General features: G+C 42.1%; 1 protein-coding gene across 1 annotated transcript in view; it reads right to left on the bottom strand.

Moving 5' to 3' along the window:
* The window catches only part of VSTM4 (V-set and transmembrane domain containing 4), a gene marked incomplete at both ends in the record, with an annotated part of 30,384 nt that extends 12,447 nt beyond the window's left edge, over positions 1-17,937 (bottom strand). Inside the window, 5 exons of the mRNA XM_082286632.1 lie at positions 5,110-5,143; positions 7,652-7,759; positions 8,559-8,627; positions 12,232-12,630; positions 17,883-17,937. Coding sequence (XP_082142758.1) covers positions 5,110-5,143; positions 7,652-7,759; positions 8,559-8,627; positions 12,232-12,630; positions 17,883-17,937 — 665 coding nt within the window. The remainder of the gene's footprint in view (positions 1-5,109; positions 5,144-7,651; positions 7,760-8,558; positions 8,628-12,231; positions 12,631-17,882) is intronic.
* Between the last annotated feature and the right edge of the window lie 1,123 nt (positions 17,938-19,060).

Genomic DNA, 19,060 nt, shown 5'->3' on the forward strand with positions numbered 1-19,060 from the left:
GAAGTGTATGGAAAAGCAAAAGCTTCAATGCAGATTCTGGGCTAAGACTGGCTGAGGGGCCAGGAGAGCATGTAGCATGTCTTCAGGCAGCTCACAAACCCGCTAGCAAAAGCTGGCTTCGTCAAGGGGGCCAGTGTGCTCAGGGAATATAACAGGAGAAACTGTGCCCCAATCTCTAACTTGGGCATTCTCCAGTATATTTGTGCTGAAAAGGTGCTATGAGGGAAGAGTACAAGTTATACTGTAAACAGACTCCTATCTAAGAATTTCTGTGTTTGGACTATTGGAGTTTAACATCCTCTAAGGCTGGACTCTTTACCCTTATCATCTCCCAAAGCCTGAGATCAAAAATCCTGCTTTGAATATTCGGGGCTTGGATGCACAATCAGGTGGCAGCGATTGTCACCGTGGGTCAGCTGAGCTGTGCAGGGTAACTGACTGTGCAGGGGCTCCCTGCCTGCAACTAAAGGGGAATAAAATTGTACTGGCTTAAGTGGTGATGAAAGGAATCTTGACTTACAGCTGGGGTGGGAGGAGAGGGTAAACCATTTAGTTATGATGACTATGGTGATGGAGGTGACTTGGTAAGCAGCCATTGCTCAGCTGCATCTGCCCCTGGGCTCACCCTGGGGTAGACTAGGGCAGTATGGTTGTGGGGACCTTTCTCTTCTGTGCTGGGAGTTCCACCACACCATGGAATACAACCAGGGTCTCCACAGTCATAACACTGACAACACTTATTTCATTGAATTTTAAATCCTTTGACCCAATCTCTTGTTCATCTCCAGATTCTTTTGCATAATGAAACATTCTCTTTATATTAATAGAATAAAATATTCAGACTGGGCCAAAGATTTAACAAAAGTTAAGATGTGTCAGCTATTGCCCACACAAGAACAACAAAATTACAGACATTACCATTTTACACAGTTGTAAATCCAAATGACTGTCACTACCATTGGTAAAATCACTCTCTGGATTTACACTTGTGTAGATTACAAAAATACTTTGGTTTGCTGATTTTCCTGAGTTCTGTTTCATGTACTCAGTCAAAAACATAGATTGCTGCCAAACTTTCTAAAAAGCGTTTAAAAAGTAAAATATGTTCATGAATTATGAATAAAAATCACATCAGTTATGTAAACAGAGGGTTGCACTGAAACGATTTCAACGTCTGCCTGCTCTGCTACAAACCTATCCCACAACAACCATTTGTTTCTATACTAAAATCAAGACAAAATGGTTTAAAACCAGCAGAAAATAAAACTGCTCTACCTGGCTTCTTTGTACAAACAGCAAACTGCCAAGAAGAAAGACTACCAAAAAGGAGATGAGAATGATTTTTTTTAATGTTTTTGGGTTTAGTAATCCAAGGTCATTAAGGCAGATGTGTAGCTTAAAGATGCTGTTGTTCCGATATAAATTCTTTAAGCGCAACATATGAAAAGGCTTAGTGTCAATTCATTGCATTAGTTATTATTCCTGCTTTGCCACTGAAAAAGTGAAGCTACAAAGAAATGTATTTGTGACTTGAAGGTTTCTTTTAAATGCCAGGGCCACACAGGGTTAACTGATTCTGGGAGATACAATAACTATACTTGCTGTCTTAGAACTGAGCTCCTCAAACCACACAAGGAGGCTCAGAGAAGACTCCTTGGCTCTGAAACACTGCCTCTTTGTGAGCTTGTCTTGTTCTATGTCTAAAAGGAAAGTTAGTTTTTTATCTCCAGTTCCTTCTTCAGCCTCCTGGCTTCTGTTTCAATGGTGTCATGTTGTGCATTTGAAGGATCTAATGAGTTTTTAGAGAGCAATAAAAATACAGGGGTTTGGGGAAGTAACCTGTGGAAGGTGTGCAATAATCATGGAACCAGGGCAGCAATCTCCCTGGAGGTCATGCCTGTTGCAAGACCTGGGAAGCTACTAGAATTTTGGCTTTGCTATTCTTATTAGACCCTAGGATGTGGAACTTTGCCTGTTGTCACCTAAGTCAGCTATTTTCTCTTGTCAAAGGTCTGCATGGGGGTGACAAAAAATTCACTTGAGTGAACTGAGAGTTGGATATTTTTCAGATAGGGGAGCTGTGTGAAAAGGTGCCAGGGATAGTTGGGTTCTTGGTTCTGGTTCTGTGTGGCAGAATTTGCTCCTGTGATGTGAGATTGGCACTGTGGAACCAAGGTGTCAAGATGGACAGCTTTCTGAGGCGAACACTTTATTTACCTCCAATTACTTATCTCCAGAAGAACAGTCACTGAAGGACTGGAGAGTTCAGGCCAACACAAATATAAAAGACAGAAAAAAATGTTCCTGTTTTCAAAGCTTTGCCTCCTAGGGGTTTCTGGATCTGAAAACTGACAAAATGATCCAATAACAAGGAAAATAATAAGAAGAAGGGTATTTAAAGAAAAGAAAACATCAGAAAATGGAATTAGGTGGTTTGGGAAACTAAAAATAACTGTACTATTTTATTTAGGTAGTTATTTTAAAAATGTGGTAAGGAAATGGGTTTTGGTCAACTCTTTTTTTTCCCCCTTAATTTGTTATTGGTCAAATAGCAAACCAAAACCTAAACATCTGCTTTGTTATACTCAGGAAATCTGGACTTAATTTTCTTTTCTACCATGGTCATTTTGTGAGACCTGGGACAATTCATGTAGCCCGCTGTGCTTTAGGTCCCAATTAAAAGTAAAAACATAATTCTGACATCAAGACATAAAATATTTTAAGATGCTTAGGTATTACTGCAGTGCGAATGCAGACATTTCTTAGACATCAGACTATTAATGTAATTTTGAAACTGGATTCTACTCTGTATTTGAAATATCACTAAGGGAACTGGAGTTGAGCTTCTCTAATCAAGGCTGAATTTTGCACAGTAGTAATTTTAAATGGCAAGAACCTCATGCAAATTAAACAGTTTGGCCTAATGGATATTTAGACAGTAGGTTTTGGGTCTATATGTGTTGAATTAAGTTCCAAGACAAGGAATTTGCAGGTGAAGAGCAATGAGTTCAAAGGAATTAATGGTTTGTGTTTTGAGGAGAGAGTGGAAAATAAATGGTACCAAGTGTGAAACATAACAATTATGATACTGTGTCCTGGGTTGCAGTGTATTCTATTACCATCCTCAGGAGCTGTTGAAATCAGGTGGGGCAGTGTTTCCTTGCCTCCTCCCCCCAGACTATCTCTCTGTTAATGGCCCATCATTGTCCTGCCGCATGACTCAGAGATAACTCCCTCCGGACTATCTTCTGTTAATGAGCCTAATCAACACTTGGCCTCATGACTCATTACCCCATTGTGAGATGCTCCACCCAGAGGGAGGAACCAAGCATCCCATCATGGATATAATCTGGGACTCTGAACACCAGAGACAACCCTTCCACTGGATTTCCAGAGGACAGGAGCTACACAGCCACCACTGGACTGAGGAAGAGCAGACTCTTTTACTACAGGATCACCACTTCAGAGGGCTGCAGCCACCATTCTACCAGACTGCTACCACCACCCTGCCTAACAGGGTGTCAGGTTGTACCTTGACTCTGTCAGTTTGAACCAGTGTTTTCTTTTACTTTTTTTTCCTTTTCTTTAATTTCCATTAAATTGTTATTCTGACTTGGTGCCACCCACTGGTTTGTTTTCAAACTAGTACATACTGGTAACACTTTCATAGCTATTTCATTTTAAAGCCCCCAAGTCAATGCACTTTAGCCATGCATTTGTGTGATCAAGGATTTCACACCGAAATACATGAAAACTGTGTTTTTATCCATATAGAGTCATGCACTTCTTTCATTTCTTGAGATTCTGTTTTATGGTGAAGAAATCACATGGGCTTGTTTTCTCCCCTCTATTCAGCCTCCTAAGTTAGTGCTTGCAGCAGTATCACTGCTACATCATCTGTTCCCAGAGAACCAGATTTTGTAGTATGAGTTTTTATCTGACTGCTATGCTCCATTTTTTCAGTTGGGTCTCATTTTTCTTCTCTTTTTGTGTTCTCTACCAATCTACTTAGATTTCCTCCCCCTCCCCATTCTTTTTTGTTTGTTTGTTTTTTGTAATTCCAACTTTGTCCCAGCAGCTAATAAAGAAGGGGAAAAGAGAAAACATCCAGGAAAAAATGAAAACTGCTGAGCTGTCTCTCTGAATTTTTGGGTGGTGCAATGGCTGGCCAAGGTCACAGAACAAAGATCTGTCCATGAGTAACATGAAAGTTTCAGTTTGTACTGGCATCTCCTGAACCCTGTGCTGCTTTGTTTTGATTTCACTTCCATCTGAGTGCCAGTTAGATTGGATACTGTGATAAACCCATGAGAATGCACTAAAAATCACACTACTGGAGGATCTAGGGTGTGCTATACATGGCATTGAATCCTGTAGTGTCTAAAGATATGATGAGAAACAGTATGTGATACCAAGAAGTATTGGATTTCAACTGTAAGGCTAGAAACACATGGTTTCTGTCACTGAAAACTGGGAAACAGCTGTGCCTCTGTGTTGTTATGAGACATATCTCTTTCATCCTTTTTGTTTGTAAAATGTTTGTCATATATTTTTACTGCAGTTCCAGTCCAGTATGCATATCAGGAAAATCATACAATGGAAATCAGTTGTATAGCCACACCATCAAAAACTTTTGGCAGCCAATGGTATTTAAAGGAATGCAGCAGCAGTAGAATTCTTCCCATCACTTGGAGTCTTCAGCTGCGAACAGACTGTGGGCCTTGAAAATTTGCTTTTGAACCCCCACTTCATTCCTGGGTGTGGGAATCATGGGGTAACATTGTGATTTGTTCTATGTGCATGGATGGTTTAAGACATTACCATCCTGTGAGGTGCTGGGAAACCCTAGAAACCTACAAGGGATGAAAGCAGGCTTCTTCAGAAAGCATCAAGGAGGGGCTTGTCACTGCAGCACCTGCAAGACCTTCAGCTAGCCCAGTTAGATCTCCCTTTTCCTGCACAGCAGGCACATTCATGAGTCAGGGACCTGGGACTCTTTATGTTCCCATAAGCATTTTGAAAACATTAATCCTATTCTTCAGCATACAGAGCAAAACAAATCCAGAACTGGTACCTTGGTTTATAGTAAAGAGATGTGTAATCTCCTACCTGTTCTGGGGGCATTTCACCAGGTAATGCTTCACTGTTAAAGAAAAGAAAAAAAGAAAGAAAATGTGGCTTCACACCAACATAGTTTAGGAGTTTCAAATGGGCACTGCAGACAGACCTGTGTTGCTGAGACCGTGGAGTTGCCAGGTTGTTACACTGGGAGAGCTCCTGATCGTCACCATACATTATGTTGTGCTTTAAAATGCAGTCTGACTCTAAGATATAGCTAGTCTTGGGAGAGGGGAATGTACGAAACACCAAAAATCTGCTGTGGAAATGCAGGGCAACACACATTCCAGTGGTCAGCCCAGCCAAAAGACAGCTTGCTAAGGAAAAACACAGCAGGCCAGTAATTTTACTTTGAAGACTTTTATTTCCCTTGTGGTGCCTGTATTTATTTCCAGAAGCCTGAAATAAACCATTCACCCACAGGAGCCACTGCTATTCCTAATGTAAGTCAGATTGTGACCACAGGCATAAAGGATTGCCTCCTGGGATCAGATCAGAGGTCCAGTCCAGCCACTATCCTGTCTCTGACAGCTGTGTGTGTGAGCTGCGTAAATCCTTCTACTTCCTATTCCTTTGAGTCAGTAGTCCTGAGCAAGGGCAGCTGCCCCCACTGCAGCCTTTTAGGAGCCAGGGTTATTAAGATGCTCTTTTGTGGCTTCTATGCCTCTCTTAAAGGACAGACTCTGTCTCTTCTGGTCAATCTACTGCCAATTTCCATCTCAGAAGGATGAGAGGGTGCATCCCTGGGTCATGATGTCAAGTTGACTGCAACCTAGACATGCCACTCCCTTCTTCTCTGTTCTTTAAAGGACCATGAAAACCACACAACAGGGCACTCATGTGACTATGCCCCTCTCTACGGGAAAGTTTTCGTATTTGAACTTAGCTAAATTCTCCCATTCCAAGGGAGCTATACAGCTCCCTATTTTGGTTCTAAGGAAAGGGGAGCTGAGAGCACCAAGAGCTGGGACTAACACAGGGGCCATGTTTAAGCTAGTGAAGGCAGTGCTTCCATCTACCTGCCAGGCCTTTTTTAAATGTACAGGAGAACAGTAGGCCTGACCCTCTGGGAGTAAGGGGATGCTCATGTACAGTGCTGACACGCTTTTGAGCATGCAAATATTCAGATATTTGGGTAGCGAAGAAAGGTTTTAGCAGCTCAGAAGAACCTACTTTTTCTCCTTTATATATCCTTATTCTATATTGTATATTATTTCAATATTTAGCTGGTGTTGGTTCAATGTAAATAGACCTTTCCTCCAAGTTGCTTATATGGTCACAGCAGTAAATTGACAAAACCAAGCAAATTCTAACCCAACGTCTGCTCAAGAAAAACTGGGATACATCAGTCTAGTGCTTGTGGCTTCAGGGTGACTCACCACGACCAACATACTTAAGTGTGGGTACTCCCTTGGCACAGAACCTTTGTCATCACTTTACAGGGTAGGAAGAATAACATCAATCTTGCTCCTTCCTCTTGGCAAGCAGAGTTGTTGGGTTCAGTCAGAATCAGAGTTACTCTACTAAGTGCACTACTAGGAAGATGGAGCCACAGCCTGAAATGTGTTTGTGGTCAGGCAAGGGCTTCTCTATACATCTATTTTTGGCTTACATGTCTTCTCACTTGTGTATCTGAGTCACTCATTCCTTCGTGGGATCTGTGTAGGCTGCAGAGGCAGCAAAGTCATGATTCTCTCCTGTCATTAACAAGGCAAGGCACTGACCAAACTCCTCCTGAAAGCTTCTCTTCAGAGGTGGTCCTTACACTCTCCTCTGACATGGTGGCTGCTAAGTGTGCTGGTATCTCATCCTTGCAGCTTGTGTGAGGTCTCCAAATAAACCATTTTTAAACTGAAATGAAAGTAGAGCCTGCACTGGTTACTCCACAGATCTGAAGTAGCACATCTGTTTACAAAAACACTGCTTTGATGCAGATGTAGCCTCTTTGAGAAACCCTATCTGAGGCAGAGAAGAATGAAACAGTAACCCTTGATCTTGAAATATTATTATGAAAAGACAGATTTGAATGTTGAAATGATGCTTCAGTTTCAAAAAATACAGTAAGTGAGAGAGTGCTAATAAAACCCTTCAAATTCCCAAGAATATTGACAGCTACTCAGGAAAGGAGAATAAAACAGAACAGAGTAAGATTGCTTTGAAACCACCCTACATGTTTGGAGAAATGTGACTCATGCAAGATTTTAGCTTCTGGTCAGAATGCAACTTAGTGATACAGCACTTGGTCTCCTCTGAAAGAAGTTCCAACAACCAACTTGTTTGTGCAAAGGCGAAAGATTTTTGAAAAGTCTGAAGCAAATTTGAAGTGAAATGTCTATTAAAAGGGAGGAAAATTCCTTTGTTCATGTTTGGCTGATAGAATTTTTTCCTACCAATTTTATTTAAAATTACAATAAAGGCAAGGCAATATTTATTTTTCCTGCTTCCTCTGCATTCTCTTAATTCTCTTCTCCCCTCCCCATACCCCCCTTTTTGGCAAGGTCTTTGCAGTCATCAGGAATGGCATTTCACTCACCTGTGGATCTCCTCCTGTTCAGAAGTGACTGACAGAGAATGACAAGTGTAAAAAGGAGGACACTGATGATTCCTATGGAACACACAAACACTGCATACACGTACAGATCTGAAAACCAAGCACAGATGATAGTCAGTGTTGCAGCTGATGCTCCATGGTGATAGGCCAGAAAAAAGTTATGTCTGCAAGATCCAAACACGCTCTGGCCCAAAAGATTTTGGGTAACAGCTCAGAAGTAGTTTAACCCTCTTGAAGCTTTCCTGTAATATCCTGCTCAGTTTAAAATTTGGTTGAAGTCTCCATAAATGCAAATAGGTGTAGCTACACTTATGAGTTGTGACTTTCAGGAGCTAACAAAGGACTGGTTTGGGTTTTGGGGTTTTTTTGAGCAACATCTCAAAACCCAAAAGTACTTCGGTTGGGTTATTTCCTAGTTCAAACAGCTGTACTTTTTTCTTTTGTAACAAAAGGGGAAAAACAAACACACAAACAATGAAGCAAGAAAAGTGACAGTGGGGAGAGTGTTGAGTGGCTGGGGAAGAAGGAAGAAAGGCTGCAATTGCTTCTTCTGCTGGCAGCACTGGCTTTTAACTTTTGTATTATTTTTTTTTCTTTTTCAATCTACAGCCTTAGGTTCCCTTTATGGCTTTCATTCAGGTGTTGTAACACATTCCCAGTGCTTATCTTCCCATTGGCCATAACAGATATACGAGAAACTGAAGCTGGATGCTTCCATTCTCTTTTGTTCAGCACCCCTTGTACTTTGTGGGATGGTTTCTCAGGCAAGGCCTGGGTTTGCACAGGAAATAGCAAAATTGGTCCTGATTTGGGGCACTTTAGGTGTCCTGTAGCGTTGGAATAAACTGACATCGAGTATAGAACCAGTAGCAGTTAGATGTATCTTTACCTTCAAAAAACTTCCAGGCTTCATGGTTTTTCTTGAAAGTGGGATGATCAGAAGCTTTTGCTGAAATCACTGAAAAAAACCAAAGAAGACACAACAAAAACTAAAAAAATGTGTGGCATAAAAAGTTAGAACCTCTTGAAGTAAACGTATTCTGCCTTAGACTTCAATGTCCCAAGATCTTTCTTCATCTAATTGCCTTTTGATGAAACACTTCAGCTGCACAGAACTGTCCCCTCTGTTTCAGGAGGAGGATGGGTGACTGTCAATATCATAACAGCTGTACAGGCTAGCACCAGCATCCAAATGCTCTGACTGCTGAAACATTGTTCCAAACCCTCTCTGCTCTCCTCAGCCAGCTTGGTGATGCATGCTGATATTTTTTATGACATCAGATTAGATGATGTCACTTATGCCAATTCCATGATTTTTCTTCCTCTAGCAATCATTGCAATGAAATGTGAACCTGGTAATGTCCTCCAGATTGCCAGTGAGGTCTGAACCTCCAAGAGAGCTTCATGTGGCAAATCATTAGAGAACAAGTATCTTACTGGAAAGGAATTCATTACAGAGAGCCCTGCAGGGATGTGAAGAGTGGGGCTAGATCAATGGATATACAACTTTCAGGACTAATGAAATCTATTCAGTTGTGATGGGAAGCTCATCCTGGATATTTTAACAAATAACTCATTTGTTACATGAAAGCATCACATGTGTAGATTTCTGGCAAGTATTTCAGAATAACTTCCCTGGAAAAAAGGGCTTTTGTTCATTTTGGGAAAAAAATAATCTTTCATTCCTGTATCTTGCAACATTTTTACCATTAGAAAATGCCACATGCAACTAATATTGAAGAACTCAGACTCTCTTCTGTGGGAAATTCTGATACATAAACTTCTCAACAAGACAGATTGTTGTGATCATCTACTTTTTTGTTGTCCATGCCAGTATGACTATAGTTGGACTGCCTAATTTTCTGTATTTGTCTTCCTACAAGTAGTCTCTTTGCTTGGACTGTAAACCATTTGGAACATGTATTACTCTAAGAGACATGCAGTCTCTTGAGGGATTACATGATTGTAAATGATGTTTTCTGGGGTGCTGCATATTGTTCTGAGATATGGATTAGAGTTTTCTGATAGGAAGGGAGTAGAAGAATTTTTTTTTTTTTGGTCTGTGATAAATTGGTGTTTTGGTGTATTCTCTACTGTAAATAAGACTGCTAACTTGGTTTTAGGCTGACATTGACCACACAAGCCCAGGAAAGGATCAGATGCCTTTAATGAGAAGATGGGGGAAGGGAAAAAGGTTGACCTTATCTTAGACAGAAGACACTGCAGGCTGGATTAGGAGACACTTCTTGGCAACACTGGCACATGGATTTCTCTTGGTTTTACTAACAAGGTTTAACAGTAGCCTTCTTGTAGATGCTATCTGATGTCTTGTATTCACGATGAAAGGGGCAAACTACAGCAGTTTAAATTTCAGGTGGACCTTCTGAAAACACTACAAAGTTGCTGTAGTTGACATGAGTGCAGAAGACTGTAAGGACTCCATCTCCACAACAAGGCTTCTTTTCCAAAGAAATGTACTTTGCCTCTAAAGTAGAAGCCAGATATGTAGCTAAAATTAGACTGTCATCATTACACAGTAAGGAACTGTAGCATGTAACTGAATTGTTTTTCTGTAAGTCCAGTATGTGTATTTGTGCAAATTTATGTGTTGCAACAAAATGTATTTGCAACTTCTTAACGGCCTATGCAAATTTACACGTGCAAACTTGCCAGCAAATAACAAAATCTAAATATAAATTAATAGCAGTAGATACTACAGATCCAGGTTGCTTCAAGAGCAAGTTACATTTTGAAGAAAGAGAACTGTCCTTTTCTTTTCTCTCTGGAAATTTGTGTCTTGCACAGTAACCTCCTCTTCCTGTGTGAATAAATTTAAAAAAAAAAAAAATAGACTGTGCTATTTCTGCTCTGCTTGATGTGCAAAGTTTTAAGAAATTTGCCTGGTGCTTTAGCATAAAGATACTATTTTGAATTGGGCATAACTGCAGACACATTACTGGAACAAAATGTTAGGCAACACAGCAACTGTGATGTGGTGGAACACTGCTACCTTATTTGATAAAGCACAAGCAGTACAACTTAAGTATCCAAATGCTTCAGGCAATTTGTATTGCTCCTTTTGTTGCATCCTGGGTCTAACTGTAATATAAGTAAATCCCTTTGCAATAAAAAGTGTAACTGATCATAATATAAAATACAAAATGTGTTTGGAATAAAATTTCCTTGAAAAGCTCAAGTGTTACTGTTGGGAAAACTGGAAGCTTTTATCACTGCTCAGAAGAGTTACCTTCCCTCTCAAGTGCAGCAAGTTCTGTACACTCAGGGTGCATTAGCCAAATGCTAGCAAAGGTGGTCCTTTTTTTCCAGTCAAGAGGCTTTAAGTGGTAAAACAGTTGCTATGACATTTAAAGATATGCAATATTTCAGCTATCTTCTGGTATCTTTAATCTGGATTTAGAGTTAGAATAAATATGCTTTTGGGGGGCCAGGGTGGTTGTGGTGTTTGCCTCAGATCCCCATAGGGTGTCTACAACTCTCTGCAGGTTGGCCAGCCTTCCTCCCTTGTCTCAGGTCTCCTGCTCTGCTTTGGTTCATTTCAAGTGAAGTAATAGAGCTGAGCAGACTGTGAAAATGATGAAGTCACAAGTCTCAAATCCCTATTCTGATTATATATTCATGACTCATACTAGAAATCAGGGGGAAAATATTATTTAAGGACTAGACTGAAAAATGATGGATTTCCTTCTTTTCAACAACTGCATTGATCTGAAGCCCCATACTTTGGCTATGAAAACCAATGAGCAGTTTCAGTGTTACAATCAGCAATAGCCTGAGAAGCTATGAAAGCTGTGGAGTGTCTCTTTGGGAGGAGGGGTACAACAGGTGGTGTGACAATATTTTATATTGCTTTTTCTTCTGCTGCCACTTACTTGGAACATGCCATTCCCTTTCCAAGAACTTCTGACAAATCCGTATGTTTCACTACAGGCATTTAGGAACAATGAGAAAACACTCTATACTGCTTTCTGGCATTATCTTTAGGGCTGTCCCTGTGGGAAATCAAATTTTCTGTTTATAAAGACACAAGTAGGGGGCTAGTTTGCCAGCTAACACTGATGGCACAGCTGCTGAGCAAAACCACCTCTCCAAAGGAGTCTGCTCTCAAAATCCAACTTCACCCATCTCTGAAAGTGTGGGTATGGTGGCATAAGATTTGAGCTAATCCATCCTAAAGAGGTGGCTTGTTTTCAACTTGGTTCACATCTGCCACTTGTTGCTGGCCATTTTATCCGAAGTTCAATACCAGCAGGATGGCCATTGCTTTTCTAGCTCTGCTTTCTGGCTGCAAGTGGTGTAAACAATAGTACTGAAGTGGTACTAAAAGTGCTACTTACCAGCTGCTGCTAGACTAGAACTAAGAGTAAGAGAAACACCAAGAGAAGGGCAAAACACATAAGCTGAGTACTAGGTTTTCTTCTCCTATCCACAGATTACACTTAAAAATAATCTAAGTTCAAATGTAGTACGGATGAACTTTCAAAAAAAAAAAAGGGATCACAGGACAAGAAGAAATTATAGACTTGAAATCAATAGTCTCTCACCTCTTATTTCAGTAGCTGCTGTACCATTTGACCATGCTGTCCACTTATTTCTGTGTTTGCCAATTTCTTGGACTTTGCATATATAATGTCCTTGATCTGTTTGCTGGAGGCTTAAAATAAGGAATTTGTACATAGTTCCATGTTTCTCTTTGAGAAGATGAAGTCTTTGCTTGTGAAAATGATGAGTATAATTTCCATAATACTGGACAGACCCAAACTTTGTCATTTTGATCATCAGATGCTCCTGGGTAGGTGATGCAGCGAAGACCCACCGCACAGCCAGCAAATTGTCTGTCTTCCTCTTTTGAGAAATGTGGCAGTAAAGGGTAGCATTATCCCCCTCGGAGTATTGCACTGTTGGTCCAGGAGAGACTGTCACATTTAAAGCCTCACAAACATCTGCAAAGGAAAGAAAAGATGGTGAGAATCCTCCATATAGGCACAACAGCACCATGATCTGTCCCAGCGTGCAAGCCCACAGCAGATAAACTGATGGTATCTGTTTAGTGTGCAGCAATTTAATGACCTTGTAGACCCTGACAGCATCTGTCTGTGAATGTTAAAGATGGCATGAGGCCCTCCTTCAGTGAGCCTGCCCTAGCATTTTTTCTGTCACTAATCAATAACACAGAGCTGACATGGAGACCTTGTTACTGTCAGAGGACCAACTTTATATAATATTTTATCAGTCTGAACAAACGTATTGGAAAGCTGTTCCCTGACCAGCCCTTCCGATGGCTTGCATCCTTCTTAGGACTCCCAGGCTAAATGGTTTCAATACCCAGTTTATGCTCATTTGTTCCTGTGCCAGCTTTAAGCTTAAAATAGCGTTTTCTTCTCTAGAGCTTACTTCCTGACTCCATATACAAAGCAATTATCTGGCTTCAGCCTTTGCTTTGTTGAGCTAAAGAAGACAAGCTCTGTTAGTCTCCTCTAGTAAAGTAGCGTCTTCCCTATTCACCCTAAACAGCCCTTCTCTGCATTGGTTACAGTTTAAATTTTGGGTTTGATTGTAATTATTTTAATTTTCTTTTTATTTAATTGACTGCAGTTATAGGCAGTATCTGGAAAGAAGTTCTTCAGTGTCCTGTGGAATACTCACAGTACTTCTCAGATTTGACTGGAATATACCTTGCCTGGTACATCCCAGAATTAACTTGTTTTTTCCATGATACTTTCATATGTGATTATATGACAGGTTATATATAGCATACTTGGGTGTTTTCTCTTCTTTGTCACTTGCAGTTCAGCTCTCAGTGTATCAAAGAAATTCTTACTAATCCCCAAGTATGTGACTTTGCTGTACTAATTTCTGCTCCACTTCTGTTACCCCATCCTCAGTTTTACCTATGTGTCATCCTTGTCTTATGCTAATTTGATAAGGTCACAGTTTCAATGTTCATGCTTCTGTCTAGACAGACATCATTTGTGTAAACCTTATTTCATACTGTTCCCTAGATTATCACTGGAAGACCACTGAATTCTCTATATCCCACAGTTCTCCATGTCCTCAGTTTTAAGTAATGTTCTCCTTGTCATAATCCAGTGGTCATCTCAAACCTGGGTTAAATCCAGCAGACTAGATTTTTTGACTACAAATTCAAGTTAATCTGACATTATTTCCATGAAAAAATATGACATGAGATTGTATTGGGACAAATGATTATTCCATTGTTCCATTAATTCTGATTCTTGTCTTTAATGTTCTTCATCCTAAACCTCACTTAGACCAGTTGTTTGCCTCTCTGCTTTACTTCTAACAGTAGCCACTATAGGTGAAGCTTGAAAAAAGTGTCCATAGCTGTTCATTAGAGGAAGATTTCCCTTTCCTAACCTAACTGATTTATACTGGACTGATTTCCTGAGGCATGCGAATCAACACTCATTTTATTTCCTTCCTAACGCACATTAAGAATGTCCTGATTAGTCACATCAGAGAGTGATCTATTTTTGACCAACGGTGTATTGTGGCAATGTGTTCCCTAAATGACTTGTGATGTGTAATCTACCCATCTGAGGGCATCCACTAGAGAGAGAACCATGTTCCAGCAGTGAGCAAGCACTCCCTGCAATGCACTCTGCAAAGCATGAAATGTCCTCTAAACTGTGAACTTCCTGTTATGTGAATACTGTACTGTACTCAAATACTAATGAGAATTGCAACTCTGGGAGAATTATTTTTTCATTTTTGGACACTTTTCTAGCACATCAGCAAGGAACATTTTAACAAAGGGGATGAGAGTTTTGGCAGAGACTATTGTCTGACATCAGCTCCTGAAACGCAAACATGTATTTATCTTCAAAATAAGCAAGTAAAGTATTTCCATTCTATTTCTGAAGGAGTACTGGAGACAGAGACACTGGTTTTATGGTCCCAGTGAAGCTGTGAAATGAAGCAGTGAATTATATCACCTTATTTACAGTAAATCCACTAAATTAAAGAAGTTGAATTGCAACTGTTTGCGAAGAATTCTGAAAATTAATAGTATGATAATTATTTTGTGCCACTTCAGTCGAAATCTCCAATGAATGGCAGGTTTATTCCAAGTAGACATTATTTTTTTTGTTATGAAGGAGAAAATATTTTGTATAAAGAACAGTTTGGCTTTTTAAAAAAAAAATTCTTGAAGAAACTACAGCTAAGCATGGATGAGGTTATTGATAAAATTATTTGTGCATTATGTTTGTGTCTGCAATTCATGCAAATGCCAAAGAAAGAGGTTATTTTGCATTGTAGAAAGCATATAACAGGATGTCAAAATTTTAAATTAAGACTGAATCCCACCAAAAGCTTTCCAGGCATGAAACTTCAGTTATTACTCTCTGGACTTACCAGCCTTGGTGCTTTACCAGCAGAAGGAAAGCCAGTAAATGGCTGTCTCTGCCATTGTGAAGGTTGTGCTGCTTAGTAAATATGGAATAAGTTTAAGATTTTCAACACTTTTGGGGTCCTAAAAAGTACTTAGGCAATAAATGTTTAACAAATAATTTATAAAATTATGGTTTGGGTACATTAAAAACACAGACCTTTTTTTTACTGAAATTACGAATGAACATGTCGTGAAAACTGTAAAGAAAAACAATTATATCATTTTCCTGACATGTGAATTTCTTTTTTGAAAAAGCTGGCTAGGAGTAATTGTGAAATAGAGTCCCAAAATAAAAGGCAAAAAGCTCATTGCTTAATTCCAAACTAGGCAGAACACAGTGCCAAGAAGTACCCAAGAGAAAATACAGAGGAAGTCAGATATGGTGATGATGGAAGCCCCTGTGAGAAGATAAAGCAGCATTGTACATGGAGACTCTGATCCCTTTCTAGCTGTTTACACTCATACAAACATTGGTATTTTATACCTAAGGCTTCTACTTTGCCTCTGGGGGCATGCCTTTTTATAAGGATGTATCAAATTTTGCATCCTTCATGTGTTCTGATCAGTGGGAACTTATCTCCTCGTCTTCCTTCTGTGGCTCCTATTGCTGCAGCTGCACAAGTACAGCAATGGGGAGAGTTTTGGAAATCTCATGGTGCTTTTACCATGGTATCAGCTCATGTTGAACAGGGTCAGCCGATGCTTTATATAAAACAGAAAACCAGTATCCATTTGACTTTATCCTCCTACTGCCATTGGAGAAGGAACAGTGGATTTTGAAGGAAAGTTCATTTGCCTCCTATGTGGAAAGGAAAACCCTCATTCAAGGCTCTGAGACACGAGTGGACATGTTTCTCCTGTCTTTAGCAGGCACTGGTCAGCCCCAACATGAGGTTTACCCTTGTAATGGGCTCCTTGCCAAGAACAGAAGACTTCACAACGTGAGAGCAGGGTTGTGTGCCAACATAGTACTGAATTTCTAGACTTCAAATTGCTGTTTCAAGTGAGGAATCACTGCTTTTCTTCTGCCTTCCCAATATAGCATGATGGAGCCGTTCAGGTGGAGCTCACCACAAGAGTTTTAGTCTCATTTCCACTTGGAAAGGAAAATTATTTATAGGAAGGGGGAGGAGAGAGAGTCAGAGACTTGGTGATTCCTTTGCAGTGTGCTTAACCATCAAACTTCTCTCCTTTTTGCAATGAGCTCACTTAGTGGCTCCCATCCCAACATTTCAGCTGCTCACTTCTCTGGTACACTCTACCTGCATGCCTCAGTAGCCTGTGGGGAGTCTGGAAAGGTGACTGCTGACTAAGCTGTTTTGAAAAAATCTCACTTTGAAAATAGTCCAGTTCTGCTTACACCAGTTCAAGTCCAAGAATTAGCTAGGTTTGGAGTTTGCTGTCTGCCATACTGCACAGCAACACAGTTTCACAGCACTGTCAGTAGTACCAAAGTATACTTCTAGCACCCAGAAACTTGTTTATATTGGGCCTCTCCCCTCTGTCTGTGCTGGAACAGTGGCAAAGGACTTAAAGTGACCGCTTGGTCCTTACATGTGGTGAGCATTTTCAGCATGGCTGTGGTTCTGTGGGAGAACCCCAGCTACTTTAGTTGAGATAGGAGTGGAGTTGTTCCTGTGCACAACTGCTCACAGTCCAAGTTTGGTGTTGCACACAGGCCACTCTTCCATCCTCCATGGAGACTGACAGGCAGAATCTTCAACCCAGCGTACAACCCAACCTGCTGAGAGGACTGATAGCTGGGGGACTGGGGTATCTGGGCAGCTAGAGGGGCATACGACTAGGGTGGTTACCTTCTGATCTCAGCTTTCCATGACCAGAAGCATATGGGATGGCTTTTATCTGTGTTGTAGTTTGTTCAGTGAAGCTATGCTACTGTCAAAGCCTGCTTTAGTTTGATTTCTTTACAATTAAAAAGAGCAGATGAGCCACGAAAAAGCAAAGTTCTTTGTTTAAATGAAAGTAATTAGGAGCTGGCTAGCAAGAGCACCGAAGAACAACCAGCTGTTTGCAGTTGAACAGATCTGTCTGCAACTTTCACAAGTCAGAGGCTCCCCCTCGGAGAAAGCTTCTGCATTGACTAAAGATGGACTTGAACCAAACCTCTGCCTCCACCATCTCCTGCCGTTCTGCAGTGGCGTTCGAATTCAACTCTTTCATTAGCCTTGAATGAGCAGGGCTTCGCCACCCCTCTAAGCTCACTGCACCTGGAATTCAGATCCAGACTGTATCTGTTCTGCAGCTTCAGGACACAAAACGCCAATATACCTTTGTTTTTGGAGGCATAAAAGGTCTTAAAAGGGAGGAGACTTTTTACAAGTGACCTACAGGTTCCATTTCCACCTGATGCCAACGGGATTAGGGCACCTGTGGAAAAAAACAATGCCAAATCTCCCTTCACTTCGGCTTTGCTTGGCATACAAGACGGCCGAGGACGCATTTCCATGAACCTGCATGGAAAGGGCTTTCTTTTCTAAAGAGGATCCGATCGCCGTGCAGAAGCGCTGCTGCCGGGAGCCCGGGGAGGCGGCGGCGGAGCGGGGTAGGGATGGGGCCGGGCCGGCGGGGCTGCCCAGGTGGGACCCCCGGCTCTCGCTCAGCGCCCGTCCCGCCGCCCAGCCCGGCGCTGCCCCGGCCCCGCCCCGGCGCGGGGGACCCGGGCCCGCTCCGCGGGGGCTGCCCAGGCGGGGCCGGGGTCCCGCCGGGGGCCGAGGGAGAGTTCCGGCCCCTCCGGGCGCTGAGCACCGCGGTGCCGCTTACCTGGGGCCGAGGCCGTGGCCAGCAGGGCGGCCAGCGCCGTAGCCAGGAGGCGCATGGCCCGCGGGGCGCCGGCTCCCGTCCCGTCCCGTCCCGTCCCCCTCTGCCGAGCTGCCTCCCTCCTCTCCTCCCCGGCCTCTCGCCTCCTCCCCGCCCGGTCCTCCCTTCTCCCCTTGCTTTTCATCTCCTCCCCTTTCTCCTCCTTTTTTTTTTTCGCTTTCTTCCTTCCCTCCCTACTCCTTTGCGCTTCCCAGCGTCCTGCCCCCCTTCAATTCTCCTCTTTTTCTCGCCCCTCTTCCCTGTCGTTTCTGTCCGCCCCATGCCTGTAGGGTGGCATTAGGGCTAGACAGGGATGCTCCATCTCTAGCCTCCGCGATACTCCCTGTACGCACACATACGCACCTTGCCCAAAGGACACGGATCTGTGTCGATGGGAAATGGGAAACTCCCTCCCTCCCTGAGCGCAGAAAACCTCTGTACGAGCAGGTAAGGCAGCCCGGCAGCTGGTGGCTGTGGGGTATACTGCTGGGATGGGGAAGGCATCTTCTCAGGGTTCCTGAAGGTGTTGCAAATTTTGCAGGCACTCATGCCGATTCCACTCATCCCACTCTGTAACTGGAACAGGACCACCATTCCCTGGCTGTTCTAGTTAACATTATCTCCCATTCCCTGGGTTCAGGTGGTGGCAGCCTGAACCACCTGAAGTGGTCTGGCAGGCAGGACTATCCCATCAGCAAGCATAGGGATGAATGTTGTAGGCGTTTAGGATACCTGTGCCAGGACATTGCATACGGTGCTCTGGTGTTTGCCCTCTGCAGTGACAGCACCTCCTGACCACTGACAATCAGCCTCTAAAAATGTCCTGAATGAATTGATACAGTAGCTTAAGGTGCATCACCCCAAGGTTACCGTCCTTGTCTTCACAAATGGTACTATAATGCTAGGCCAGAAAGGACAAGGGAAGTTGGCACCTTGCAGTCCATTCTTGCCTTTCCCCGGTGTGCCTTTTGAAGTGTTTATCACTTGAAAGCCTACAAATCTCCACAGACATGGATTTAATACTTCGACCAGCAGGTATGATGGGTTATGCCTGATTATATATTCAGGTTGCACGAAGTGTGGATGATACAAACACACTGGCATTCCTGTGTCCCTGGATAGGGCAATTAATATGGATTTAG

Source organism: Coloeus monedula, assembly GCF_965178545.1.
Source record: "Coloeus monedula genome assembly, chromosome: 8".
Taxonomy (NCBI): Eukaryota; Metazoa; Chordata; class Aves; order Passeriformes; family Corvidae; genus Coloeus; species Coloeus monedula.